This window comes from Magnolia sinica, chromosome 2 (genome assembly GCF_029962835.1).
Source record: "Magnolia sinica isolate HGM2019 chromosome 2, MsV1, whole genome shotgun sequence".
NCBI lineage: Eukaryota > Viridiplantae > Streptophyta > Magnoliopsida > Magnoliales > Magnoliaceae > Magnolia > Magnolia sinica.
The window spans coordinates 135,605,185-135,628,104 of NC_080574.1; the positions used below are offsets into that span (position 1 = coordinate 135,605,185).

A 22,920-nucleotide genomic window follows, 5' to 3' on the forward strand; every position below is an offset into this window, starting at 1 on the left:
TGTGGATATAACACATATATCATGATGGGCCCACAGAACTTTGCACGTCAAGACACCACTGAGGTCCTTGTTACGTGCCACACCACGCAATCCGAGTCCGTTTTGCATGGCGTGGGCCCACGCAATAAACAGATGGGGCCTGAGCGTCAGAACATCCGCTGTTTCCTGGGGCTCCTAATTCCATGCATGTGGGGCCATGCTCAGATGATCCCAACCATTGATTTGATGGCCCCCGACCAAGGTGTTGGATGGTGCAAAAATTCTCCAACATTAGAACATCCTAACCGACGGTTAAGAAACAAAGTAAAGAAACTGTCCACGTTCAACGGTGAAAAGGCCAAAAATAGAACGCCAGAAAATCTTCCAGTTTGTGTTTTTGGGCGCATCCCCCATCCATGGTGTGGTCCATTATATCAATGGTCTGGATCAAGTTTTAAGTGGCCCCCATTTAAGGCATGGGAATTAGAAGATAGGGCCCCCTTCTTCCACCTTTGCTCACCTCTCCCGTATCTCACTGGCAAAAAGGTTAGCCATATCCAACAACTAAAAGAAAAGCAGTGGTTGTCTTTCCTGAAAATTACAGTTATGGTTTTTCTCACTCTATCCAATGTAGAGGAATTTGTCAGTATTCCGATTTGATTCTTTTAGTATTCCTTTGTAGAATATGTGATAGAGCCAACATGGCAAATTCCGTTAAAGAGGGTCAGCCACTACTTTTTTTATGGTGGCTGCTGCGGCTCCTCTTCAACATTTCCAGATCATAAACTTGTAGAAATGGGATAATTCTCACTGTTAGATTGAGAATTGAATTGGGTTTTCTGGAATCTTGACATGGGGTCTTGATTTATGAGATTTGGATATGTCTGAGTGAGCTCTATAGGCGATTCGGGTCGACTGGTGGGTGTTCGGATGCTATGTTGGATTTTTGTTTTTGGGTTTTGGATTGGTTATGGGTGTTTTGGTGATGAGTGAAGGATAAGGATTGTGCACCCACATATACATGTTAGTCAGATTAGGCTTCTTGGTTGCTGCTTCAATTGCAGCTTATGCAGTTAGGCAGGTCAACTGCCCGAGGCCAACCGCTTCTAGAAAGCGTTCAGGTACAGCCCTTTCCGAATCGTTGAGAGAATTTCTCTTGTAGTGCAGAAAATAAGCTCTTAATAATTCTAGTTTATAGTTACATCCATGATTACAGGGGCCTGTTTGGATACCTGCAAATTTGTGAATTGGGTGTTTGTTAAATCGTCTTGTTTTCGAATCGACGCCATGCATGAGTGTTTTGCCAACCATGGGACCGGGAATCCAATGGCCAGTCCATTTGGGCCCGCTCTTTTTGTGAATGAGGTGATTTTAGGCTGGGCCTATTTTCATCTCATCTGTGGGTTGCCGGCGACGGACTTGAGGCGTCTGGGAATTGGACTGCAGTCCAAACACTGACTGAAATTTTAGTGGGTTATTACGTTATTGCAAATCCTTGGTTCTGTTAGCTTCGTCTGGTTTATTTTTATGTGACTCTTTCTAATTTCATTTGGGTGTATTCTGAAAGAAAATGCTGAAGAAAGCTTTGAACAACAAAGAAATGAAGAAGCGGAGAGCAAGCAGCATGCGGATAATGGTGGCCTGGAAGACGAGCATGTATGTATCATTGAGCTCTTTATGCATTTTTTTCATCTTCACAGACACGGAAGTTGGCTGCGTTTGGATGCTCCATTTTGATTTAATTGAGAAATGACCAAATTGCAATAACCTTGGTATAAATAATGAGGAAAGTATCCCTCAAATTGCAGTTGCATTCCTTTCGAGCCCAAACTGAAAGTGAGTTTCAAATTGGAACGTATTCGGTCATTTATCAATGGACTAGTTATTGCAATTCAATCTGATAGTGCATCCAGACACAGCTTACGATCTGAATTAGACCTTGTGTTAGAATGATTGACAAGAGTTCTATTTCTTGCAAGATGGAGGAGAAAGAGGAGGAGGAAGAGGTCAAAAGAATCAGCAGTGTCATCAGCCCATCTTTGAGTAATCACGCTCTTTTAGATGACGAAGAATCAATCCTACCCGAATTCGAAGATCTTCTATCCGGCGAGATAGAATTTCCTCTACCCAATGACAAATTCGATCTTAAAACCAATTCTGAGCCTTCAAAAGACAGTTCATCGTACAGAACAGAGATAGCGAGCAATGCTAGTGAATTAGAAAGGTTACGGAACCTTGTGAAGGAATTGGAAGAGAGGGAAGTGAAACTCGAAGCAGAATTGCTAGAATACTACGGCCTGAAGGAGCAAGAAACAGATGTTGTGGAGTTACAAAGGCAGCTAAAGATTAAAATGGTCGAGATCGACATGCTGAAAATTACCATTAACTCACTGCAAGCAGAAAGGAAGAAACTCTATGAAGAAATCTCACAAGGCGCTTCAGTAAAGAAAGATCTTGAGATGGCAAGGAATAAGATCAAAGAACTACAAAGGCAGATTCAGCTTGACGCAAATCAAACCAAAGGGCAGCTGCTGATGCTCAAACAACAAGTTTCGAGCCTTCAGATGAAGGAGGAAGAAGCTTTGAAGAAGGATGCAGAGGTCGAGAAGAAACTGAAGTCTGTGAAAGATTTGGAAGTGGAGGTCGTGGAGCTGAGGCGGCGGAACAAGGAGCTGCAGCATGAGAAGAGGGAATTAACTGTGAAATTGGATGCAGCTGAGGCTAGAATAACAGCCCTCTCCAACATGACAGAGGTGACAATATATAAAAGAAGATGGAGCTTTCGTTCTGCCCAACCGTGCGCGTGGGGCCCTCCTTTTGGTGATCTATGTGTTTAGTATGGTGGGCCTGGAGATGGAATATGCGCCAAAAATCCCCCTGTCAGATGATCTTAACCGTCCGATTTGGCCCCCCATTAAATGTTGGTCATTGATTGTGACCATTCAATATGGCAGATTTTGGAGCATGACCCATCCCATGATGAGTCCTGCCTGATCAATGGATTGCACATCACCTAAACATGGGCCTGTACATTGCTGGGTAGAGCAGCAAAATGGGGTGTTTAAAGTGTGGTGAATACACTAAACTTTGGTGTATATACTATTCGCTCCCATCTGATCTGGCAGTGTGATGAGTGGACCCCACCTTTTTCTCAAAGTACAGCTCTTCTTGAGTTGGGTCCATAAATTGTCACTGTGGAGGCGTATACACCAAACAGTTGGTGCATATGCTGATATGGTTTTGTTCTGTTATTGTTTGCTTTGTCAACTAAGCTACTGTTTTACTCTCTGTTTTATGTTGTGAGACTCTTTCTCATGTGGAGTTAGCTGTTGTCTGGATTCAAATCCCCAAAAGCATGAAACATGGCATTTCTGTCATTTTGTATGTCTATCACTTTTCTGCTAAAAACCAGTCTATCTTTGATTTTTTTTTTTTCTTTTTAAAATCAAAATCTTCATAGTACTTAGAATTTCATTGCTTACACTTAAAATCATCAAGAACCATTCATTTCTCTGGCCCAAAATGGCCTTGGATTTTTCTCAAAGTGGACCCACTATTTCACTGGCCCCTGATTGATAAATACACCCATCATGTCTACTTTTGATATGACAGAAAACAAAGTTGTACTTTTGTATTGCCAAAAGTACAAAAAAGGGTGGATTTATCTGTTGGGTGGTTTTCAATGTCACTTCTAACTTGCCCTCCATGATCAGATTAAACATTATTTTGCACAAATTAGCATGACTGTGATTTAGGAATATGACCGAAATGCCCTTCGGTTCGGATTTTCGAAATATCCAAACACTCCTAGGCTGATCAGGTTTCACTCCAAAACTGTTTAAACTAGCATGCTTCTAAGATGGCCTTGGATTCTCAAATGATTTTGATATCTGTGCTTTTGCACATGAAAATGTTCCTCTGATGGGGTCACAGTCATTTGAGTCTGATCATATCCAGCTTGGACTGATCCACTCGGCTAGAATTGTGACAGTTGATGCACTGTGATATCCATAGGAGAATCATAGCATACATGAATGAAGTATAATGGTTAATAATCGGGCGCATATCAACCATACCCATATGGCATTTATATCAATCTGGGCCCCACATACTGTGGCCTGGTTATGGATGGACCATAACTCAAAGCTTGTACCAATTGGATAATCCTAACTGTTTGAGTATCATGATGAGTTCAGACCAAAAAAATGAAGGGATATGATTATGTATCCGAGCTTTAAACTATAATCTATCTGGTGATATAATGTTTTTTGGGTTTATTTTGAAATACATTTTCATTGAGCCAAATCAAGAATGTTGGTTTGGTCAGATCATGAATCATCCAAATTCGAATGGTGTGCGTGTTTGGTAAACAGGAAAAATCTCATTTACATCTTTTCTTATACTGCAGAGTGAAATGGTAGCCAAGGCAAGAGAAGAGGTCAATAGTCTACGGCATGCGAACGAAGACCTTTTGAAGCAAGTGGAAGGGTTGCAGATGAACAGATTCAGCGAAGTCGAAGAATTGGTGTACCTGCGTTGGGTGAATGCTTGTTTGAGATATGAGCTCCGGAACTACCAAACGCCAGCTGGGAAGATCTCCGCCCGTGAGCTCAACAAGAGCTTAAGCCCAAGATCTCAAGAGAAAGCTAAACAGCTGATGTTAGAGTATGCTGGATCTGAACGTGGGCAGGGGGAGACCGATCTCGATAGTGTTTCTTCCCAACCTTCTTCTCCTGGGAGCGAAGATTTTGACAATGCTTCTATAGATAGCTACTCTAGCAGATTCAGCAGTATGAGTAAGAAAACTGGTCTAATTCAAAAGTTAAAAAGATGGAGTAAAAGCAAGGATGATTCTTCTTTATCATCACCAGCAAGGTCTTTTGGAGGTGGGTCTCCAAGCAGGACGAGCATTAGCCATCGATCGTCTGCGTCCAGGGGCCCATTGGAAGCATTGATGCTGAGAAATGCAGGAGATGGTGTGGCCATCACTACATTTGGGGAGAAGGAGCAGGATGCTTCTGAATCATTGAATAGAGTGGCGGATTCATTCCAAGTGATGTCTAAATCAGTTGAAGGTGTGTCGGATGAGAAGTACCCTGCATACAAGGACCGTCACAAGCTGGCCTTGGAGAGGGAGAAGGCAATCAAGGAGAAAGCAGATAAAGCAAGAGCGGAGAGATTCAGCGACGGTGTGAATTCCAAATCCAAGTTGGATAAGCCTGTTGCATTACCGCCGAAACTCGCTCAAATAAAAGAGAAGGTTGTGGTGAGCAGTTTGGTTGCTAGCGATTCGAGCGAACAGCCCAATGACAATGAGGTCGATACCCCATCGGTGAGCAAGATGAAACTAGCCCACATTGAGAAGCGAGCTCCACGAGTGCCTAGGCCGCCTCCGAAACCATCGGGCAGTGATTCTAAAGCCACCTCTGCAACTACAAATCCTTCAGGTGGGATACCTCCCCCACCTCCAAGGCCACCAGGTGCACCCCCACCACCACCCCCACCCGGCCCTCCAGGTGCACCACCCCGCCCGCCACCCCCACCAGGAAGTCTACCAAAAGGGTCTGGAACCGGTGATAAAGTCCATCGGGCTCCCGAGGTGGTTGAATTCTATCAGACGTTGATGAAGCGTGAAGCTAAGAAAGATCCCACTTCCATAGCTTCCCGAACATCCAATGTGGCTGACGCCAGGGGCAACATGATCGGGGAGATTGAAAACCGATCAGCATTCCTTTTAGCTGTAAGTAGATTTTTCTTTCTCCTCCTTCCATAAAAGAGTTGAGCAGTCTCAAATGGGGATTTGGATTGGTTGTAGGTGAAAGCCGATGTGGAGACACAAGGCGATTTTGTGCAGTCGTTGGCCACCGAAGTCCGAGCTGCTTCTTTTACTAATATAGAAGATCTAGTCTCATTTGTGAATTGGCTGGATGAGGAACTCTCCTTCTTGGTATGGCATTTTAACTCAAGCTATTTAAGCATATGTTTGTAAGGCCTACGATTACGAGCTCTCCGTCCACAGAAACTGCATTCAACACTAAGTACTTGTTTCCGAAGCACTGTGGAATTGGCATTGGTCCCACAATTTGGGTGCAACCCATCTGCTTGGCATTTAGAGTGGGACCAAAAATGAGAACACGTCGAGCAGAAACACATTTCCCCATGTTTCCCAACTCTAAAATCTTCGACATCTGTGTTTGAAGACTCGAAAAAAATCTACTCACTAGATTTGGTCAAGACTCAAAAGGAACTCGATTTGGTCAGGACTCAATCAAGACTCAATTGACTTGGTTGATTCAATTCAATTTCACTAAGAAACTCAGAAAAACCCAACAAAGCTCGAGGAAACTCGCCGAATCTCAATTTACTTATAATATCAATAATTTTTTTAATATTTAGATAGTAATGAGTCATGGCTTTCAAGACTCGAATAAACTCGACCTACTCAACTGAGTCAAGTAAACAGTTGAAACTACTATCAGTATTGAAGTATATTTCTATCTCGTAGGTTGACGAACGTGCAGTTCTCAAACACTTCGACTGGCCTGAAGGGAAAGCGGATGCATTACGGGAGGCGGCTTTTGAATACCAAGATCTGATGAAGTTAGAGAAACAAGTATCATCTTTCATCGACGATCCTAAACTTCCCTGTGAATCTGCTCTAAAGAAGATGTATTCATTGCTTGAAAAGTGAGTGTTTTTTTTACTCATAGCTATGAATGAATAACTACAAAGCAGTTTTCATGACTTCACTAATCAATGTTGGAGCTCCATTTATAGAAATCTACACATCTTTTTATATGATCTGATTCTTTAAAGCAGTATTTCTATCTCGTGTTTTTTTTATTCTTTTTCTTTCTTTCCTCATCAAAATTTCTAGCATGATTGCTTAGTATATCTTAATTTACAGGGTGGAACAAAGCGTTTATGCACTGCTACGAACCCGCGATATGGCTATTTCACGGTACAAAGAGTTCGGAATTCCAGTCAATTGGTTGTTGGATTCCGGCATTGTCGGGAAGGTACACTTCGTTACTAAAATTCCACTGGGTAATATGATGATCTATTGAGAGAATTGGCATGTTTATTCAAACAAAGGTCGGGTCTGTTGGGGGTAATGGCCCATCACCTTGCTTTAGGTGAGGGGAAAAATGGTCATTTTTTTTAAAAAAAATGTTAAGTTAGGGGAATCATTTCAAGGGCAAAGGATCTTTTCACTTGTGTCTCAAAGTTAGGGCATGTCATAAAATGTAAAGAGACGGTATTTTCTCTTTGGAGTCTAGACAGGTTTTCTCCTGTGCTAGCAAGATGGAGATGAGAGGGGGAGAGAGGGTCTCTCTCAAGGGGAGAGTTTATCTAAGCGATTGGCTGGCCTATGATGATCCTGTCCACCTGATGAAATGGACAAGTACAGCAATGGCCCATAATCAATGGCTTTAGAATCAGACAAGTCTGAATCATTTGATGGGGTAAATTTTTTGGGTTTCTCTGATCCACCATGGTCCCACCCTGTGAGCGACCTGGATTATCAAATGGTGAACCTCACATGCAGTTTATCGGGTTCAGAAAATTCTCAATCTAAAATGTGATTGAGTTTCATTGCATCATGGAAAGTTGGAAACAAAATGTATTTGCCTTTCCTTGCTGAAACGAAAAGCTTGTGTATTGATGAATTTCTGCAGGATATTAGGCTGTGTTTGGCTACACTGCTGCAAGAAAAACAATTTCCTTTTTTGGGATTGCTACTCATTTGTAGAATTTCCTAAAATCATGAAATGTCATTCCCACACATACAAAAAAGCTCTGTTTCCATTACAACACAAAATTTATATCAACCCATGAGTGGTCTCTGTCTCCCAATGCAGATCAAGCTCTCATCTGTTCAGCTGGCAAGAAAGTACATGAAGAGGGTGGCAACGGAGCTTGATGCTTTGAGTGGGCCCGAGAAGGAGCCGAACAGAGAGTTTTTGATTCTGCAAGGCGTGCGTTTTGCCTTCCGCGTTCATCAGGTAAATTTAGTCTACTGCTCTCCATCTAAATCTCGAAATTTTGAATGGTTTACATTAGATAATAATTTCACAGTCGGAAAAATCTTCATATAGTACTCAAAGACTCTGAACAACTTACATTTTTCAATAAAAAGATTTCTTCAATCAGTTGATGAAGACTTCTCTACATTGTTTTCAAAATTATCCTGATCTATGAATCTTACTACATTGAAGACTTGAATTTTGGAGCTGCTTCCTGATGTCTTTGTAGATGAAAATCATCAATGATCCTTTTTGTGGAGTATAAAATCATCACTTCAGCTAGTGCAAATGTCCATCGATCCATACCGTCCATTTAGTTTGGATGGGACATGGCCTTAAGTCAGGATGAATGGGCAATTCTATTCCTATCAGTCTGATTAACTGCCTATTTTTATGTGGTTGCTGAAAGCTATGGACAATGGCCTATACAAGAATCCATCAATATGATGATTAGCTTGTGTTGATGGTGTGCTATCTGGACGATGGCCCATCCAAGAGATAGTCCATCAACCGGAGGTGCACCATTATGTGAATGTATCACAATGTAATTTCCTGATACGAGATGATACCTTCCCATGTTGTCAATCATTGTTGAATTCCATTTGGGGCCTGTGTGGATCACAAATTATTTAGTAATGTAATGTAAAAATATGATCATTCTGATTTTACCACGGCCAAACCAAACCCCGGATTCGTCAGTCCAATGCAATGTTTTCGGGAGACAGGTAAAAGGAATTTGTAATCATTGCAATTTTCCATTGCATTACAGTGGAAATCTCAAATCGAAACATGCACATCAGTGTATGGATTTGATGACGTGACATTGAAGTAATGGAAAAGTGTCATCCTTATGATTTTGCGACAATAAACCAAACAAACCAAACATAAGAATCGTCCAAGTGCAATGTTCTCAGGAAATAGGTAAAGGAAATTGCAATAATTGCACTTTTACATTACATTACCGAGGATTCGCAATCCAAACAGGCCTATTATGGGGAGTAATACATGGACGATACATTATGCATCTGTATCGGAATGCACGGATGATACAAACCGATACAAATAATGGTTTTTGGTACATGGCCATAAATCCAAACAAACGTTTATATTGTATTGTTGGCATGCCGCATTCCGATAGTTTGAGCCTTGCTCGCCTGCGTACAACCGCCGGACAACGCTTTCCAATATGGAAAATGTGTAAGATCCAAGTGATCTGTCAGGTGGGACACACTATGTAGATTCAATGGGCCAAGATCCAGCTAGCTCACTCATCAGCTGGACAACTGTGCCATGGCTAAAAGAATGTTCCAGCTGTTCATTTGGTTGGCACATTGGCCCAACTGATGAGTTGACCTATCTGATTTTTAGACCGGAAGATCTACATAGAGTGTCCTACCTGACAGACCCTCTGATCTTGCACAGATGTGCCATATCGGCACGATCGCATGAAGAATATCCATCATCTGACGGACTTATTGCAACTGTCCGATAACTTAAATGATATTATGTTATATCAGTAATAAAATACTCAAAATCGGGTGTGGAAATGTTTTCCAGTTTGCAGGAGGCTTCGATGCAGAGAGCATGTGCGCTTTTGAAGAGTTGAGAAACCACGTCCACGCCACCCAAACAGTAGAGGCTGATAAGATTGAAATGTAACGGGTTTTCTTCTCCCCCCCCCCCGCCCTCGTATTTATTGTATGTTCACATTCTCTGCTGTATATTTGTATTTATATTTCAATACCACTGTATATTTCACTGCCTTCTCAAAGAAAATATAGGATATATCGTGCTTTGTAAGTTAGTAACAATTATCAGGTCAGTTCAAGCAAAATATAATTTTGTATCTGTGTGTGCACACACACACACACACACACACACACACACACCATATATAATGCAAGGAGCTTTGGGTCATTTTTGCCCTTGTTATTAGTTTTTCAAAGATGGAGAACTTTTTTTTAATGTTCAAAGGGCTTGGTAAGCCATTTCAAATGAAGGTAAAACTGGTTTGGGAATGAAATGGTGGCTATTGTGGGTGATACTGCTTGACACAGCCACACTAGTGATGGGCTGGGATTCATTCACGTGTGTTGCATGTATGTATTTGCTGGGCGTACTAGAGACAAATGCAATTTGAATTGAACATTTGGTATCACAATAGCTAGATTAGGATAAGATTTATGAAAATTGCCCTGACTACTCAACCCTTGATTTTACGGAATTAGGCGATTTGCAAAGGAGAGAGTTAGTCCTTCATATAAGTTATTTTTTACCTTTTTACCTTGGAAACAAGGACTTTTATCACAATAATAATAGCTTGTACCATTTATCAACAAACTAATACTCAAAAAGCAAGAAATATAAGGTAAAGTGTTAATTTTATTAAATAATAAGAATGCAGTACAATTGGCAATAAATGAATAAGGCAAATAAAAATTATAGTGGCAATTCTTCCAGGCAAAAAGGCCATGAGTGTTTGAAGGTCATCTAAACTTGGACGGTTGAGAGACAGTCATAGCTTGGCCAATTGGTTGTGGCCTAGAGAAATCACTAAGAACTTAAAATTTTGGGTTCCAACAACAAAGTCGTTGCTAAATAACTAAACTAATTCCAACTTATCATAATGATGCACGGGATGGAAGTGAATGAAGCTAAACTAAATCTACACTAATAGATGGACAGAAGTGGAGAGATTAAACTAGGCTAAACTAATATAGGCATCTATATGAGATGACAAGGATAAGATAGGCAGTATTGTGCTTAACAAGAAATTTATGTGTTTGGATTGGCAAGGGCCTGGAACTCTTCATTCTCTATTGCTTTTATAAACTTAGATAAAATGTGACTTTTTGTATTCTCTCCTTTACTTAGGTGATTAGTCGGCCGATTAATTAGTGATCTTGGCTAACTATGATTCTAATTTAGAGTGAGGCCAACCAACCAGTTTGTTGTTGCATCTATTTACATTTTTAATTCCCGATGGCTTACCCTTCTTACCGCACCACTAACAAGTTTTCATACGTGCGTGGCTAATCATATCTGGCAATGTGTCGGTATGCATCACCGTCTTAGCATTACGTGGGCATACGCGTGTTCTTTAGAAGCTCTGCATACATGTGACCTGTATTCTTTAGCCACATGTCGCTGAAAGAACGACCGCCTCTAAAGTTTCCACCATGCGTACATCTCCAGGCATTGTAGTACTCCTGGCGTGACGTGTCTCTGACAAAGATATCCATTTGATCCTTATAATTTCTCTCTATCGGTCCAAGATGTCTTTTCTAGTGGCAGCATTCCATTCATTGGATTTGACCATGGAAGGTTGGGTGTTATTAGGTAGAATATAGATTCGCTGGCAAAAAGCATGCAACAACTTATATTCTTGCTTGTTGATAAGCATTTGGACAATTTTACCCTTATCATTAGCTAAAGAAGAGGTAGTTTCTAAAGGTTATTTATGCGCTTTTACTTCTTTAGGCCACACCCACTCTCCTTTTTCCCCAGCAGATTGCCTCGAAGATTGACAAAGATATGCCTCATGTTTTAGCCCTTGCCCTAAAATAACAACGTGGATAAAAGATATACATCAAGGTCGGCCCCAGAGCGTCAAGTCACCGAGGATGACGGGGTCCGGGCAATCAGCGTCACATTATCCCTCTCTTCTTTTATCTCTTCATGTGTGTTGCACGTGCCATTGGAATGCTCAGAATTTTTCAATATATTCATAGGAATGTTTATGATATCTCAAATCAGCTTTAATATCTTAAAGCAGTGTACATATGTACATATGTGATATTTAATCGAATGAATATAATAAGCTCATTGAAATATATAATTTAGCAAAAATAAAATTTAAAAAAAGAGAGAAAATTTTGAGCCTTGGGTGAGCTAAAGGCGTAAGGATCACAATGGTGTGGTTTTAGTGATGTAGCCGATAACTAGATTGTTTTGGAGAATCATTAGTGTGACACAGGTATGGGAGACATGTATCTAACGGTGCTTTTGTTTACTTGTGCAAATCTCCGGGGAGCTCAAAAAAAGTAATTCACCCATTTTCTTTCAAATCCTCTAGTATGAAGGATTTTATTTTTAGGCCTCTGCCATACAGGCCCTAACATTTGGAAACTCAACTAGGGTGGAATTTGGGGGCATGTAATTGGTGTGGATTTTGCAGTAAACCTCATGAAGAGGCAGACTATAAATTGAAGGGCGAGGGGCGTGATGGATGATATTGATGAACATTGGAGAACACCTACCTCCATTCAAGGACCTAAATAATTCACCTGGCATTACATTACAATAGATTTGCAGCTTCTAGAAAGAGCTCAATGACTTCTCTTCAGGAAGAAGTTATGTTGAAGACACTGCAATAATATATACTATGGTCAGGCCACCACTGCCGCACATGGTACATGAGCTCTCTCTAAGCCAGACCTGGTATGTTTGCTTGGTAAAAAATCTTGAAGCTGAGTAATCTACAAAATCTTCTACCGCAGTGTGATTACAAGGCTTCTATCACTGTACTTGGCACCACCCACCTTTCCTTGAATCCCGGGAGGCAGACAGATGACACGTCTTTGGTCCCCTGCTTCCACCAACAGCTCGGACCCGCCCCTATACTGCAATTTACAATCCAAAAGTAAAAAAATCAACAGCCCATAGTAAAAAATCACAATCCTGAGCAGAGACCCAATACTGCAGGTAAAACACATCCATTCATGGGGATCATGTAGTTGAGGAGTTTGGAGATTATACTAGCAATGCACGTGTAGTGCTACAATTGCATTTGGATGCATTTGACAGTTCAATCAATTGATCTGTTCAGTCAAGCACGCACTTCATGGGTCACCATGTCTCTATCCTATTGTTGGCCCTCTAAACCACCGATAGGATGGTTAGGATCTGGAAGTGATTCTTTGGAAACCATAAACAATCTTTTTGAGGCTATACCAAAAAGATGGTTCAGATTGATGATTGGACCCACCATTCCCCACAATCCTGAATGTCGATTTAGTAGGTCACTCATTGGATCATTATGATTGCCAAATCGCTAGGATTTCTGTTGAGTGGAACTTGAAGACTTGGCTCAACCATAATGTATAATCCAGATCAATTGAATGGACTCCCCACACATCAAAACACATCTCATGATGGCATGACTACTGTTATCAAAGCATTGGATTATTTCTCTATGTTTATGGATGTATATTGAAATACACCATGGAGAGAAGAATGTGGAATTGATGTGAGAGGAATATGAAGGCATGAGCAGTTTCTCAGTATGAATCAGGAATTAGACGTTCTGTAAATGTAGTGATCAGTGATGTAGAAAGAAGAACCAGTTTACATAACAGTGCATTTGGGGAGGGGATCCTGCAAATCAGGATTAAGCCTAATCGGCAGACCTTGTGCCGTCTACTTTAGACTTGCTGCACTAAAGCAGAGCATTTTTTTCCACTTAATTGCAAATTTGGGTGTGTTTGCTTTTGCTTCCTACACTTTCATAACAGCAATTGAGTGGAGGAAACCACCACTTCAGCAAGCAAATCAGATGCGGAGGCCATGGGGCCCGCTAGACTTAATCCCAATGTTGTTGAAAATAATCAATTACTGTTAAGACCAACGATAATATGAGATTCTACTCCTATGCAGTAGATAACATTGGAGTACATTTCTGTAATTATATTCTTGGTTTCAATAAACCATTATATCATCATGATGATCATCATAGCCTTATCCCAGCCCAAAAGATCATTCTATCGAATGAAAAAAAAAAACAGGTAGAAAGACATTAGGAAGTATGGGATTTCCTGAGAATGGTTTAAAATATCATCAAGATACCAAGTCATCTTGGTAGAGACAATTCAAGGGCCCAATCCAGAAAAGAGTCCTGCATCAGATGAATTCCTAGCAACTCATTCCAACTAGTTGAATTTGTGTGTGATTCGTCCCTTATCGCACGTATCCAGACCAACTCAATAATCAATAAGACCTGTCCAGATCATAGTAAGATTGGCATGCTAGGACTTCGTGCAGACTGAGTTGGACACACCGAAACTAGTATTCTAATACATGATTTCAGAAGATGAAGTTCTTAAATGAGAGGACATGGACATACTTGGAATAGCTTGATTTCTGACTTATCAAAGCCTGGCATGAAAAGGGTCACTGACTTCTGGGCGTGGTTGAATTTGACTGATGACTGGCAACAGTTGCCTGCCGTAGAAAGGAGGCTCTGTGCACTTTTACCAAGAACTTTGAGGGTTGCATTCCAATCTACAGATGAATCCATTGAAAAATGTGGCAGAAGCGCAAAAGGTAGGGGTGCAATCTTCTTCTGAGCAGCTTCCACTGACTGTATGCATGATTCCGGAGCAAAACCAAAGGCTCCAGAAATTTGTGCTCCTGCTTGGATTGCGCATCCCCAATAACGTAATGCACAAGTGATAGATCTTGCATTGCTTGGATCCATAACAAGGTAGCAGCTGAACTTCAATGGTTCAGTGAATGCAGCTGATGTTTTCTGCAAAACATAAAGCCAATAATGGCAGCTGATTAGTAAATATAACAACTGCGAGGCAAAATATTGAATGGAAAGACGTATGTAACTATAGTAATACCTCTAGAATTCCTTCTACATCATCCCATATTTGTGCAGTTGTTCCCACATCCGTGCCAAACCCACCATTGAACCCTAGAGTCTCATCTGCAAGTTTCATGAGAGAAGGAGAAGTCAACCTCCCAAGATCGGTCTTTTCAGCTATGCTCCGGAAATATTTCAGATACCATCTGCAGATGTTTACATGTCATTCTTGGTACAATCTAATGGTAAACGGGGCAGGTCAATGTGGAGATAGAGAGGCCCTACCTTGCTCTCTCAGCCGCACCAATCATCCGTAATGTCTCCTCAGAGCTAATTCCGTCATATACAATTATATCAAACTTTTCTTGTGAGTTATTTCTTCCACTTGCAGCCCCTCCACGAAATCCTACAAGTTTCTCAATCTCTATAACTGAAAGAACTGAATCCATCCCCGGTAGCACCCCAAGCTCTTCTCCCACCACCTATCATATGATAAGATGCATAAACAAAGCCCTCTACAAAGAAAAGAAACGGAGCTGTGTTACGTCCTTCTACAGACGTGGAAAAATTGAAATGGAAGCCCTACTGTTTCTAACCTAATGAAAATAAAATTTTGAATACCCACCCCTTGAAGAACTCCTTGGGTCAAATTAAGACGAGCATCGGCTTTCTTCATCCGATTGAGAGGTTCAAGAAGCATCTATATTTAATAAATAGATAAATAAATCCCATTTGTGTCCATACCCATTCAACATATTAACTCAAAAGGAGTCAAAGCAGAAGAAAATGCAAGAAGTGCATACCTTGGTGGTTTCTAACCTAACAGCCGAAAGATTGTCACTGAATACCGTAGGAGAAGTTCCAATCTTGCAGCCCATCAGGTATTCAGCAGTTGGGTCTTGAGAATGTATGACCAAGCATGTATGCAATCCCAGCTTTGCATAATACTGAGAATTAAAAATTAATTCAGTGTCATTCTAAGCCAAAAAGATGAAAGAAAGTAAAAAAGAAAGAACGGAAAAGAATAGGAAGAACTTGTAAACATAATTGGTATATGATGTAGTGAGGACCCTCCATCGAGAAAGGGATAGACATTCTATCTGGTGCAGGTGTCTTTTTTGTTTTTTTCAGTGCAAGGGGTCTACCCCTATCATTTCTCAAAGTGCTAGTTCAAAATTCAAGAAAATGAGGTGAATTTGATTATGGTTATCAAGCAGTCACAGCATGAATTCGAAAACAAAAGTGGATCTTGAAATAGAAAACACGAACCTTGGTAGATCTACATGATTTTTTTCACAACAATTAAAAGAAAAGAAGCGAAAAGAAAGATTACATCATTGTTCTGAATTAAAAATTTGCTTTGATTGAATCAGAATAGCATATCAACTTGACCATATGCACAGCAGTATTCATTTGAAACCATTTTTAAATGTCTTGATTAGCTCTCCTGTATGCAATGGAAATCAGGGCTGTCAATGTGCTGGGCCTGGAGTTGCTTCAGCCTCGATTTTAAACAGGTTGGCAGGCCAGGCCTAAATTTGAGTTTCCTAGGCCCAAGCCTGGCCCATTGGCAACACTCATAGTCAAAATCGTTATCTTTTCTTGAAATAGTGATTGTAGTGCGAGTTTGCTACATTGTGACTCTGTGATGCAGCAGCATTTGGGCCCAAGATTCATCTCACTCCCTAAAATCAAGGTTCATGGGGAATCATGTGCGGATCATCATCTGTGACCCTAAAGGGCATCAAAAGCTGGACACTAATCATGTGGACCCCACCTTTGATGGACATGTGACACATACAAGCCTTAGGATGGGAGGATGAACTTCTCTCAAAATTTTTTAAGATATTCTCTTGTTGGACTTTTTTAATTGAGAGATCTTCTTTCTTGGTTCCTATTTTTTAAGAGTTTATAATTAGAAGCATATAGTTAGTATGTGTGCGTGTGTGTGTGTGTGTGCGCGCGCGTGTATTCCTTCTTTGAAATGTTTACTATTAGCAAACCTAATTGGTTTCTCTTTTACGAGTCCTCAATTAGTAACGTGTCATTGAGAGAGTTTGTTCTCCTTTTTTTAGTAGTCTCAGGATTTAGGAGATGTGAAGATTATTTTCTATAAAAGCCATCTAAGGGATTGCTATTGGATTACTGATGTTGAATGTATATAATTAGAGTTTTCTATGAGAGAATAAGATGAAGAAACGGGCATTCCTTCTCTTGCTCTTTGATTTTGAATTTGGGTTCTTCAACCATTGCTAGATTGCACATTTTCAGAGGTTTATGTTCTTCAGTGCTCAAGTTGTTTACCAAATTCAAAAACTTCGATTGTAGTTGGTCTTGCTGTGGATTCCGCAGGTACCTGTGTTGCTTCAGTTCATATTTAGAGCAAGTTTGATAGCTGGCATATGACAGATTGCTTAACCAGATCCAAGGTTACTGAAGGAAGCCTACTGCAGTTCCAATCATTCCATTAGGCAGGATGCAAAATTAGCCAAAGTTTCTCCAAAAGTTGGGTGTTTGTAGAAATGCATGCAAAGGGTTCAAAAAGTTGCTTAACTCGCACAGATTTCTACAGAGATTGTGCTTGTTGACCATTTAACAAAATTGTCAGATCCACAAACGGAGCACGAAATTATCAGAGTTCTGCACAGATTTGCTTAATTTAAGCAGAGCAAGTTTGATTGCCGGTGAACAACAGGTTGGATTTATTACCTAGTCAGATCTGAGGTCACCAGAGGGAGACTGTTGGAGATCCAATCATTCCATTTGACGGGTTGCGTTATTAGCCCAAGTTTCTCCAAAGGTTGGATACCTGTAGAGATGCATGCCAAGTGTTCAAAATTTGTTTAGCTCGTGCAAATTTCTAAGAAGGTTTGATGAATTACAATTGTGCTCGCTGAGCATCATCTAAGCACTACAGAGGGTTGGTCACATCTATCCTCTACATGTATTTGACGGATCGCCTTAACATCACTGAAGTTCTTCATGATGGTCAGTTGATGCCTAGAGCATGCATGTTCTATCAATTGCATAATCTAGGTTACCTAATCCAGACAATTTCCATTTCCTTTATGCCACAACAAAATACCATCTGAACAAAAGCATGCACCTTATCTCATAAAGCCATCAAATCATCAATAATCCCATGACAACCTTCCAAATCAAACTAATCAAGACCATACATCTCCTTGGTCCCACAAGTTACGGGTTGATGACAATATACTCTTGATACAAGAGATAAGAAGAATGACCTCATAGAGCAAATAATCAAGAAGTTGACCCAACTCATCAAGCTCAAATGCTACAACATCAAGTAAATGAGATTGTGTTGCAAATAGAGCAACTTGACACCTAAAGATTGAGCCACATTGGTCATGAAGCCATTAGCCCGCAAGTGTCGTCTAACGATTGATGGACAAAACTGTGGAAGTCTTCGGCCCTTGCATCGACATTGAGATTCCACAAACCTTTTTAGATGTAGTTCATGAAGTGGTGCCTGATGTACATGTTAACGAGTTGGATCTCGACGCAGCTCCAATCTTTGAGAAGGAACATGAGTATATGAACATCATTCCAAATCTAATTTTCCATGAGAAAGGTGTTGAGAATCACAATGCCATTGGAGATCCAATCTTCAACAAAGAGCCAAAGGAAGTTGGCATGACTCTCAGTGAAGAGAGTCAGTTGCATGCAGTTGTTCTCATTCTTGCCGATTTGGATGAGCACATTGCGATTGTTACGGCCAAGTCCGATGAGTTTACAGCAACACCATTGCCTTTCATAAAGTCTTTTGAAGATGAGTTGTGAGAAGGATTCCTTAAGCAAACTTAATTGCATTTCTTGCCTATGAGGTACGTCACACTCAACTCCAGCAATATGATATATGGTGTTATACAGACTTCTAGAAAACAAGACTTAAGGACGAGTACTTTTCAATCATGGGAGTCTGATGCAGCGGAAATTGGGCCCATAACTCACTTCACCATTTGATCATCAGTGGCACAATCAACAAAATCAATGGTCTAGCTTCATGTGGAATCATGTGTGGATCATCATGCTTCGACCGGGGGACATCAACAGTTGGAAAGCGATGTGCAATCCCCACCTTTCATGGACATGAGGCACACAGCAGCTTAGGATGGGATGAGGATCTTCTCTCATCTCTCTCTAGGCATTCTCTTATTAGACCTTTTACTGAGAGATTCTCTCTTGGTTCTTATCTATTGCGTGTCTATAATTAGTAGTGGTATTTTAAATAGTGAATAGCATGTAGCGTGGTATACGCCCTTCTAAAGTGTGAGGTGTAAGCTACATAGCATGAGGTATAAGCTACATAGCATGAGGCATAAGCTGCATAGCATGAGTTATAAGCTACATAGTGTGAGGTATAAGCTACATAGCGTGAGGCATAAGCTACATGCTACTAGATTTTTTGATCAAGAATGAGCTTGGTTGCACCAATTTCATGATACTCATAAAATTAGGCTGATTAATAATGAAATTTAACAAAATTTCATGATGTTTGGTGCAACCAAAAGCAACCTAAAGTAATAGGAAAGGATAATCATTAAGTATAAAGGTAGAGAAAGAGCAACAAAACTGATTAATACTGTTACTTACATTATTTTTAGTAAAAGCATTGAAAAGATTAACTTTTTTTAAAATTGAAAATAGAAAATTGTAGCAAATCATTGAAAACATTAATTTATTTTAATGTTGTAGTGAAAAATAACTTGTAATGTGAGCCATGTAGCGTGTAACGTAGTCTATATAGTATGTAACGCATGCAAATTATAATGTTGCGTAGGTTACATGCGACTTAAGCTACTTTCATGAGTATGTAGGTTAAGGCTACGCTACATGCTACACAGCGTAGCTATTTAAAACACTGCATTTAGTAGTGTATAGTTAGTAGAGATAATTCTTTTCCTTTTTTGAAATGTCTACAATTAGCAAAACCTAGTTGATTTCTCTTTTAAGAATCCTTAATTAGAAGGTGTTTCATGTTTCTCAATTGTCATCGAGAGATTTTATTTATTTATTTATTTTTCTTTTGGAGAATCTCTAGATTTGGGAGATTTGGAGAATGCTATTATTATATAAGCCATGTATGGGAATGTTATTGGATTGTCAATGTTGAATGAATAGCACTAGAGTTCTCTCTAAGGGAGATATGAGGAAGAAAAAGAGGGTAGATTTCCTTTCTCTTGTTCTTTGATTTTGAAGGTGGGTTTGATCGTCGCTAGAGTTGTACACAGATTTGCCATTTCCAGAGGTTTCTGTTGTTCCATGCTCGAGTCACTTGCCAGATTCCGAAATTTCGGTCACAGCTGTTCATGCCATGGATTTGACACTAAACATGCTGCCTCACACCATAAGGGAGCATCAATGGCACGTAAGTACATGTAAAATTGTCCATCTCCGCTGGATCTGTTTCTCAGACATTGACTTCACTAATCACTGAATCAGCTTCCTTGAAACTTTTACTGTGACTAGCAGCGAGTGACATGCAATCTATTTCAATCTAAATTGTCCTAATCGTGGCCACTATGGATGGGGCATTGCTCAAAATGACATCTTTCAAATGATCTTCACTGTCCAATCGATGGTCATCAAATGCACAAATAAAAAAGAAAACTGCCTGCAGTCCAAATTGAACAGCTGAGACTAGATAATTAAGATCATCTGATCAGTATGGTTTCATCCTATGCCATATCCACAATGGGGCCCATGATTCCGTTACAGTGCAGAAGTGCCGCTAACAGTCCCTTTCTGTATAGCCAATTCATACCGTAACCAACTTCAACTGGATATCAAAGCAGATAAATCCAAATCCTAGCTAGATATTGAAACAGAGTTCAAATCGATAATGCCACTAATACACTAAATAATCAACAATTCAGTTCAAAAATAAAAATTAAAAGACAAGGTCGATCTCAAATCTAACTCAAGATCATGAAACCCTAGATCGATAAAAACGAAGATATCGAAGTCTGAGTTTCGAGGAGAAAAGTACCTGAGCGGCTAGGAGAGCAGAAGTAGTCTTTCCAGAACCTCCTTTACCTAAAAAAGTCACCAGCTTCGTCGATTTCGGGGGACGATCAGAGGAGGCTGCCATGAACGGAGCTTGATCTCTTCTGCGATCTTTTCTGCAGCGGAATCGAAGGAGATTTGGGTTTCTGAGAAGGAGATTGTTAGGGTTTCGATGGAGAATAGATGGAGAAGAAGAGACAGGATAAATAACCAATGCCATTTTTTCTAACTGGAGCTGAAACGAGATAGAAAATGCGCATTTCGCGCCCTTCTCATGGATGGGTAATCTGGAAAATGACACTTGCTTGGGGGTGCGGATTAGGTGCGGCCCGACGCGAATTAGCTACTGACAGTGACAGGTTGAGTAGCGAGACTCGCTGAAGAGACGTAGTTCTGTGGGCCCTACCATGATGTATGTTTTGTATCCGCACCGTTCATCCATTTGCAGAGATCATATTCGGTCATGATCCAAAGAAAGAGTCAGATCCAAATCTCGAGTGGACCCCACCACAGAAAACAGTGGGGAGAGTGACGTCCACCGTTAAAAAGTTCTAATGACCACCAAAGTTTTCGATCAACCTGATATTTGTGTTTTCCCTTCTTTCGTATCTGCGTTAACATATGAACAGTTTGGATCTTAAATAAACATCACGGTGGACCTTAGGAAAGTTTCAACGCTAGGCGTCACTCTCCCCTATATTTTCAACGGTGGGGTCCACTCCAGCCTTGGATCTACCTCATTCTTTGTAATCATGCCCTAAAATGATCTCTCAAAATGTATGAACGGTGTGGATACAACACATATATCATGCTGGTTTCACAGAACTTGGTGACGTCACTTCAGTAGGAGTTTCTCTACTCAACCTGTCAGTAGCCAATCCGCGTCCGGTGCGGCCATTACCGAGGGTCCACTTGATGTATTCAGCCTATATCCACGCTGTCCATCCGTTGTGCCAGATCATTTTATCGTGTGAGTTCAAAAATGAATCAGATGAAAATCTGATGTAGACCATACCATAGGAAACAGTGGTGATTGAATGGCCCACCGTTAAAAACTTCTTCGGGCCCGCCGAATTTTTTTGTGTAATTTTAATTTTCCATCCCACCTGTTGATAAGTTCCAGAATAAGTGGACGGAGTGAAAATTTAAATATCAGCTTGATCCAAAGCTTTCGTGACCCACGAAAGGTTTTCAACGGTCAATCACCACGTTTTCCTACGGTATGGTCCACCCGAGATTTGGATCTAAATAATTTTTGGGATTGTGTCTAAAATGATCTGGCACAACGGATGTACGGCGTGGATATAGATTATATAATCAAAGTGGGCCCCACGGTAAAGGCCACACCGTCTTGCGTTGGGCGGGCCGCACCTAACCCGCTCCCTTGTCTGGGACGAATTAACGCGAATGGCCCTCCGTACGCTTTGTATGTGTGACTAGGGGTGTACGCGAACCGAGCTAGTTCGGTTAGCTCGCACGACTCTATTTGAAAAAACAAAGGCTCGATTCAACTCGGTTTGAAGCTGAGTTCGAGCTGAGTCGAGCTGATTTCGACTCAACTCGGATTGAATCCAGCTCGAATCGAACTCGGATTGAACCAGTTTGGTGACTCGGTTAGTTGCCATTGATATTGCTCACCAACTGTTTGATAAAACGACTCAATGAAATGTAGCTGGTGGCAAGGAATGTTTTGCTGGTGACAAGGAAGGTCTGGCCAGGGGCAAGCAAGATATGTACATTAAATAAATACATTTTCTCTCTTCTCTTTTTTTTTTTTTGGTTTTTATGTTACTTATAAGGTGTTTGATAAAACACATGTAAAACCATTGCCTCTATTTGTAAAATAGTGGGTTTTTGAAGTTACAGTTCGAGTATTTGTGGAAATGCCTCAATGGCGAACTCGGCTGGATCTTGGCTCGAACTCGGCCCAAGATGGCCTGAGCTGCCGAGCTAGCCAATTAGGCTCGAGGACCGAGCTGAGTTTGAGCTGAGGTCAGCTAGTGTTCGAGCCAAGTTGAGCTGAGGTTAGCTCAACTCAGTTCGACTCGACGTACACCTCTATATATGACCATTCAATCTCGAACATCGATTGGCTGGTGTCCCCAGCACCAGCCAGCTTGCTAGTGGCAAAGCTATATAGGTCCACTGTATGGATTCTTCCAGCTCATTGTATACTCAAAGTCCATTCATATTTTAGCCCAGATAAGCTGGAAAAATGGATGGATGGCGTGGATGAAATACATACATCATGGTGGGCCCACAGAGCTATGACACCAGCAAGCTGGTTGGTGTTGGGTC

General features: G+C 40.8%; 2 protein-coding genes across 3 annotated transcripts; one reads left to right on the forward strand and one right to left on the reverse strand.

Moving 5' to 3' along the window:
* Positions 1–571: 571 nt before the first annotated feature.
* LOC131237790 (protein CHUP1, chloroplastic-like) lies at positions 572–9,857 on the forward strand. Of its 2 annotated transcripts, none has more exons than XM_058235782.1 (9): positions 572–1,100; positions 1,547–1,635; positions 1,965–2,732; positions 4,388–5,719; positions 5,795–5,926; positions 6,485–6,666; positions 6,887–6,998; positions 7,842–7,985; positions 9,564–9,857. In XM_058235782.1, exons 1-9 carry the CDS (start codon positions 1,001–1,003, stop codon positions 9,663–9,665), a joined length of 2,961 nt encoding a protein of 986 aa, XP_058091765.1. In that variant the 5' UTR covers positions 572–1,000; the 3' UTR covers positions 9,666–9,857. The 2 variants fall into 2 exon arrangements, with proteins under 2 accessions (XP_058091765.1, XP_058091764.1); XM_058235781.1 differs by having other exon boundaries at positions 573–1,100; positions 1,959–2,732.
* A 2,348-nt stretch (positions 9,858–12,205) lies between these two features.
* Positions 12,206–20,946, reverse strand: LOC131237791 (uncharacterized protein At1g26090, chloroplastic). The gene is made up of 7 exons (XM_058235783.1): positions 20,606–20,946; positions 15,396–15,539; positions 15,218–15,292; positions 14,878–15,074; positions 14,630–14,798; positions 14,128–14,532; positions 12,206–12,628 (listed from the first exon to the last, which is right to left on the reverse strand). Exons 1-7 carry the CDS (start codon positions 20,840–20,842, stop codon positions 12,497–12,499), a joined length of 1,359 nt encoding a protein of 452 aa, XP_058091766.1. The 5' UTR covers positions 20,843–20,946; the 3' UTR covers positions 12,206–12,496.
* Between the last annotated feature and the right edge of the window lie 1,974 nt (positions 20,947–22,920).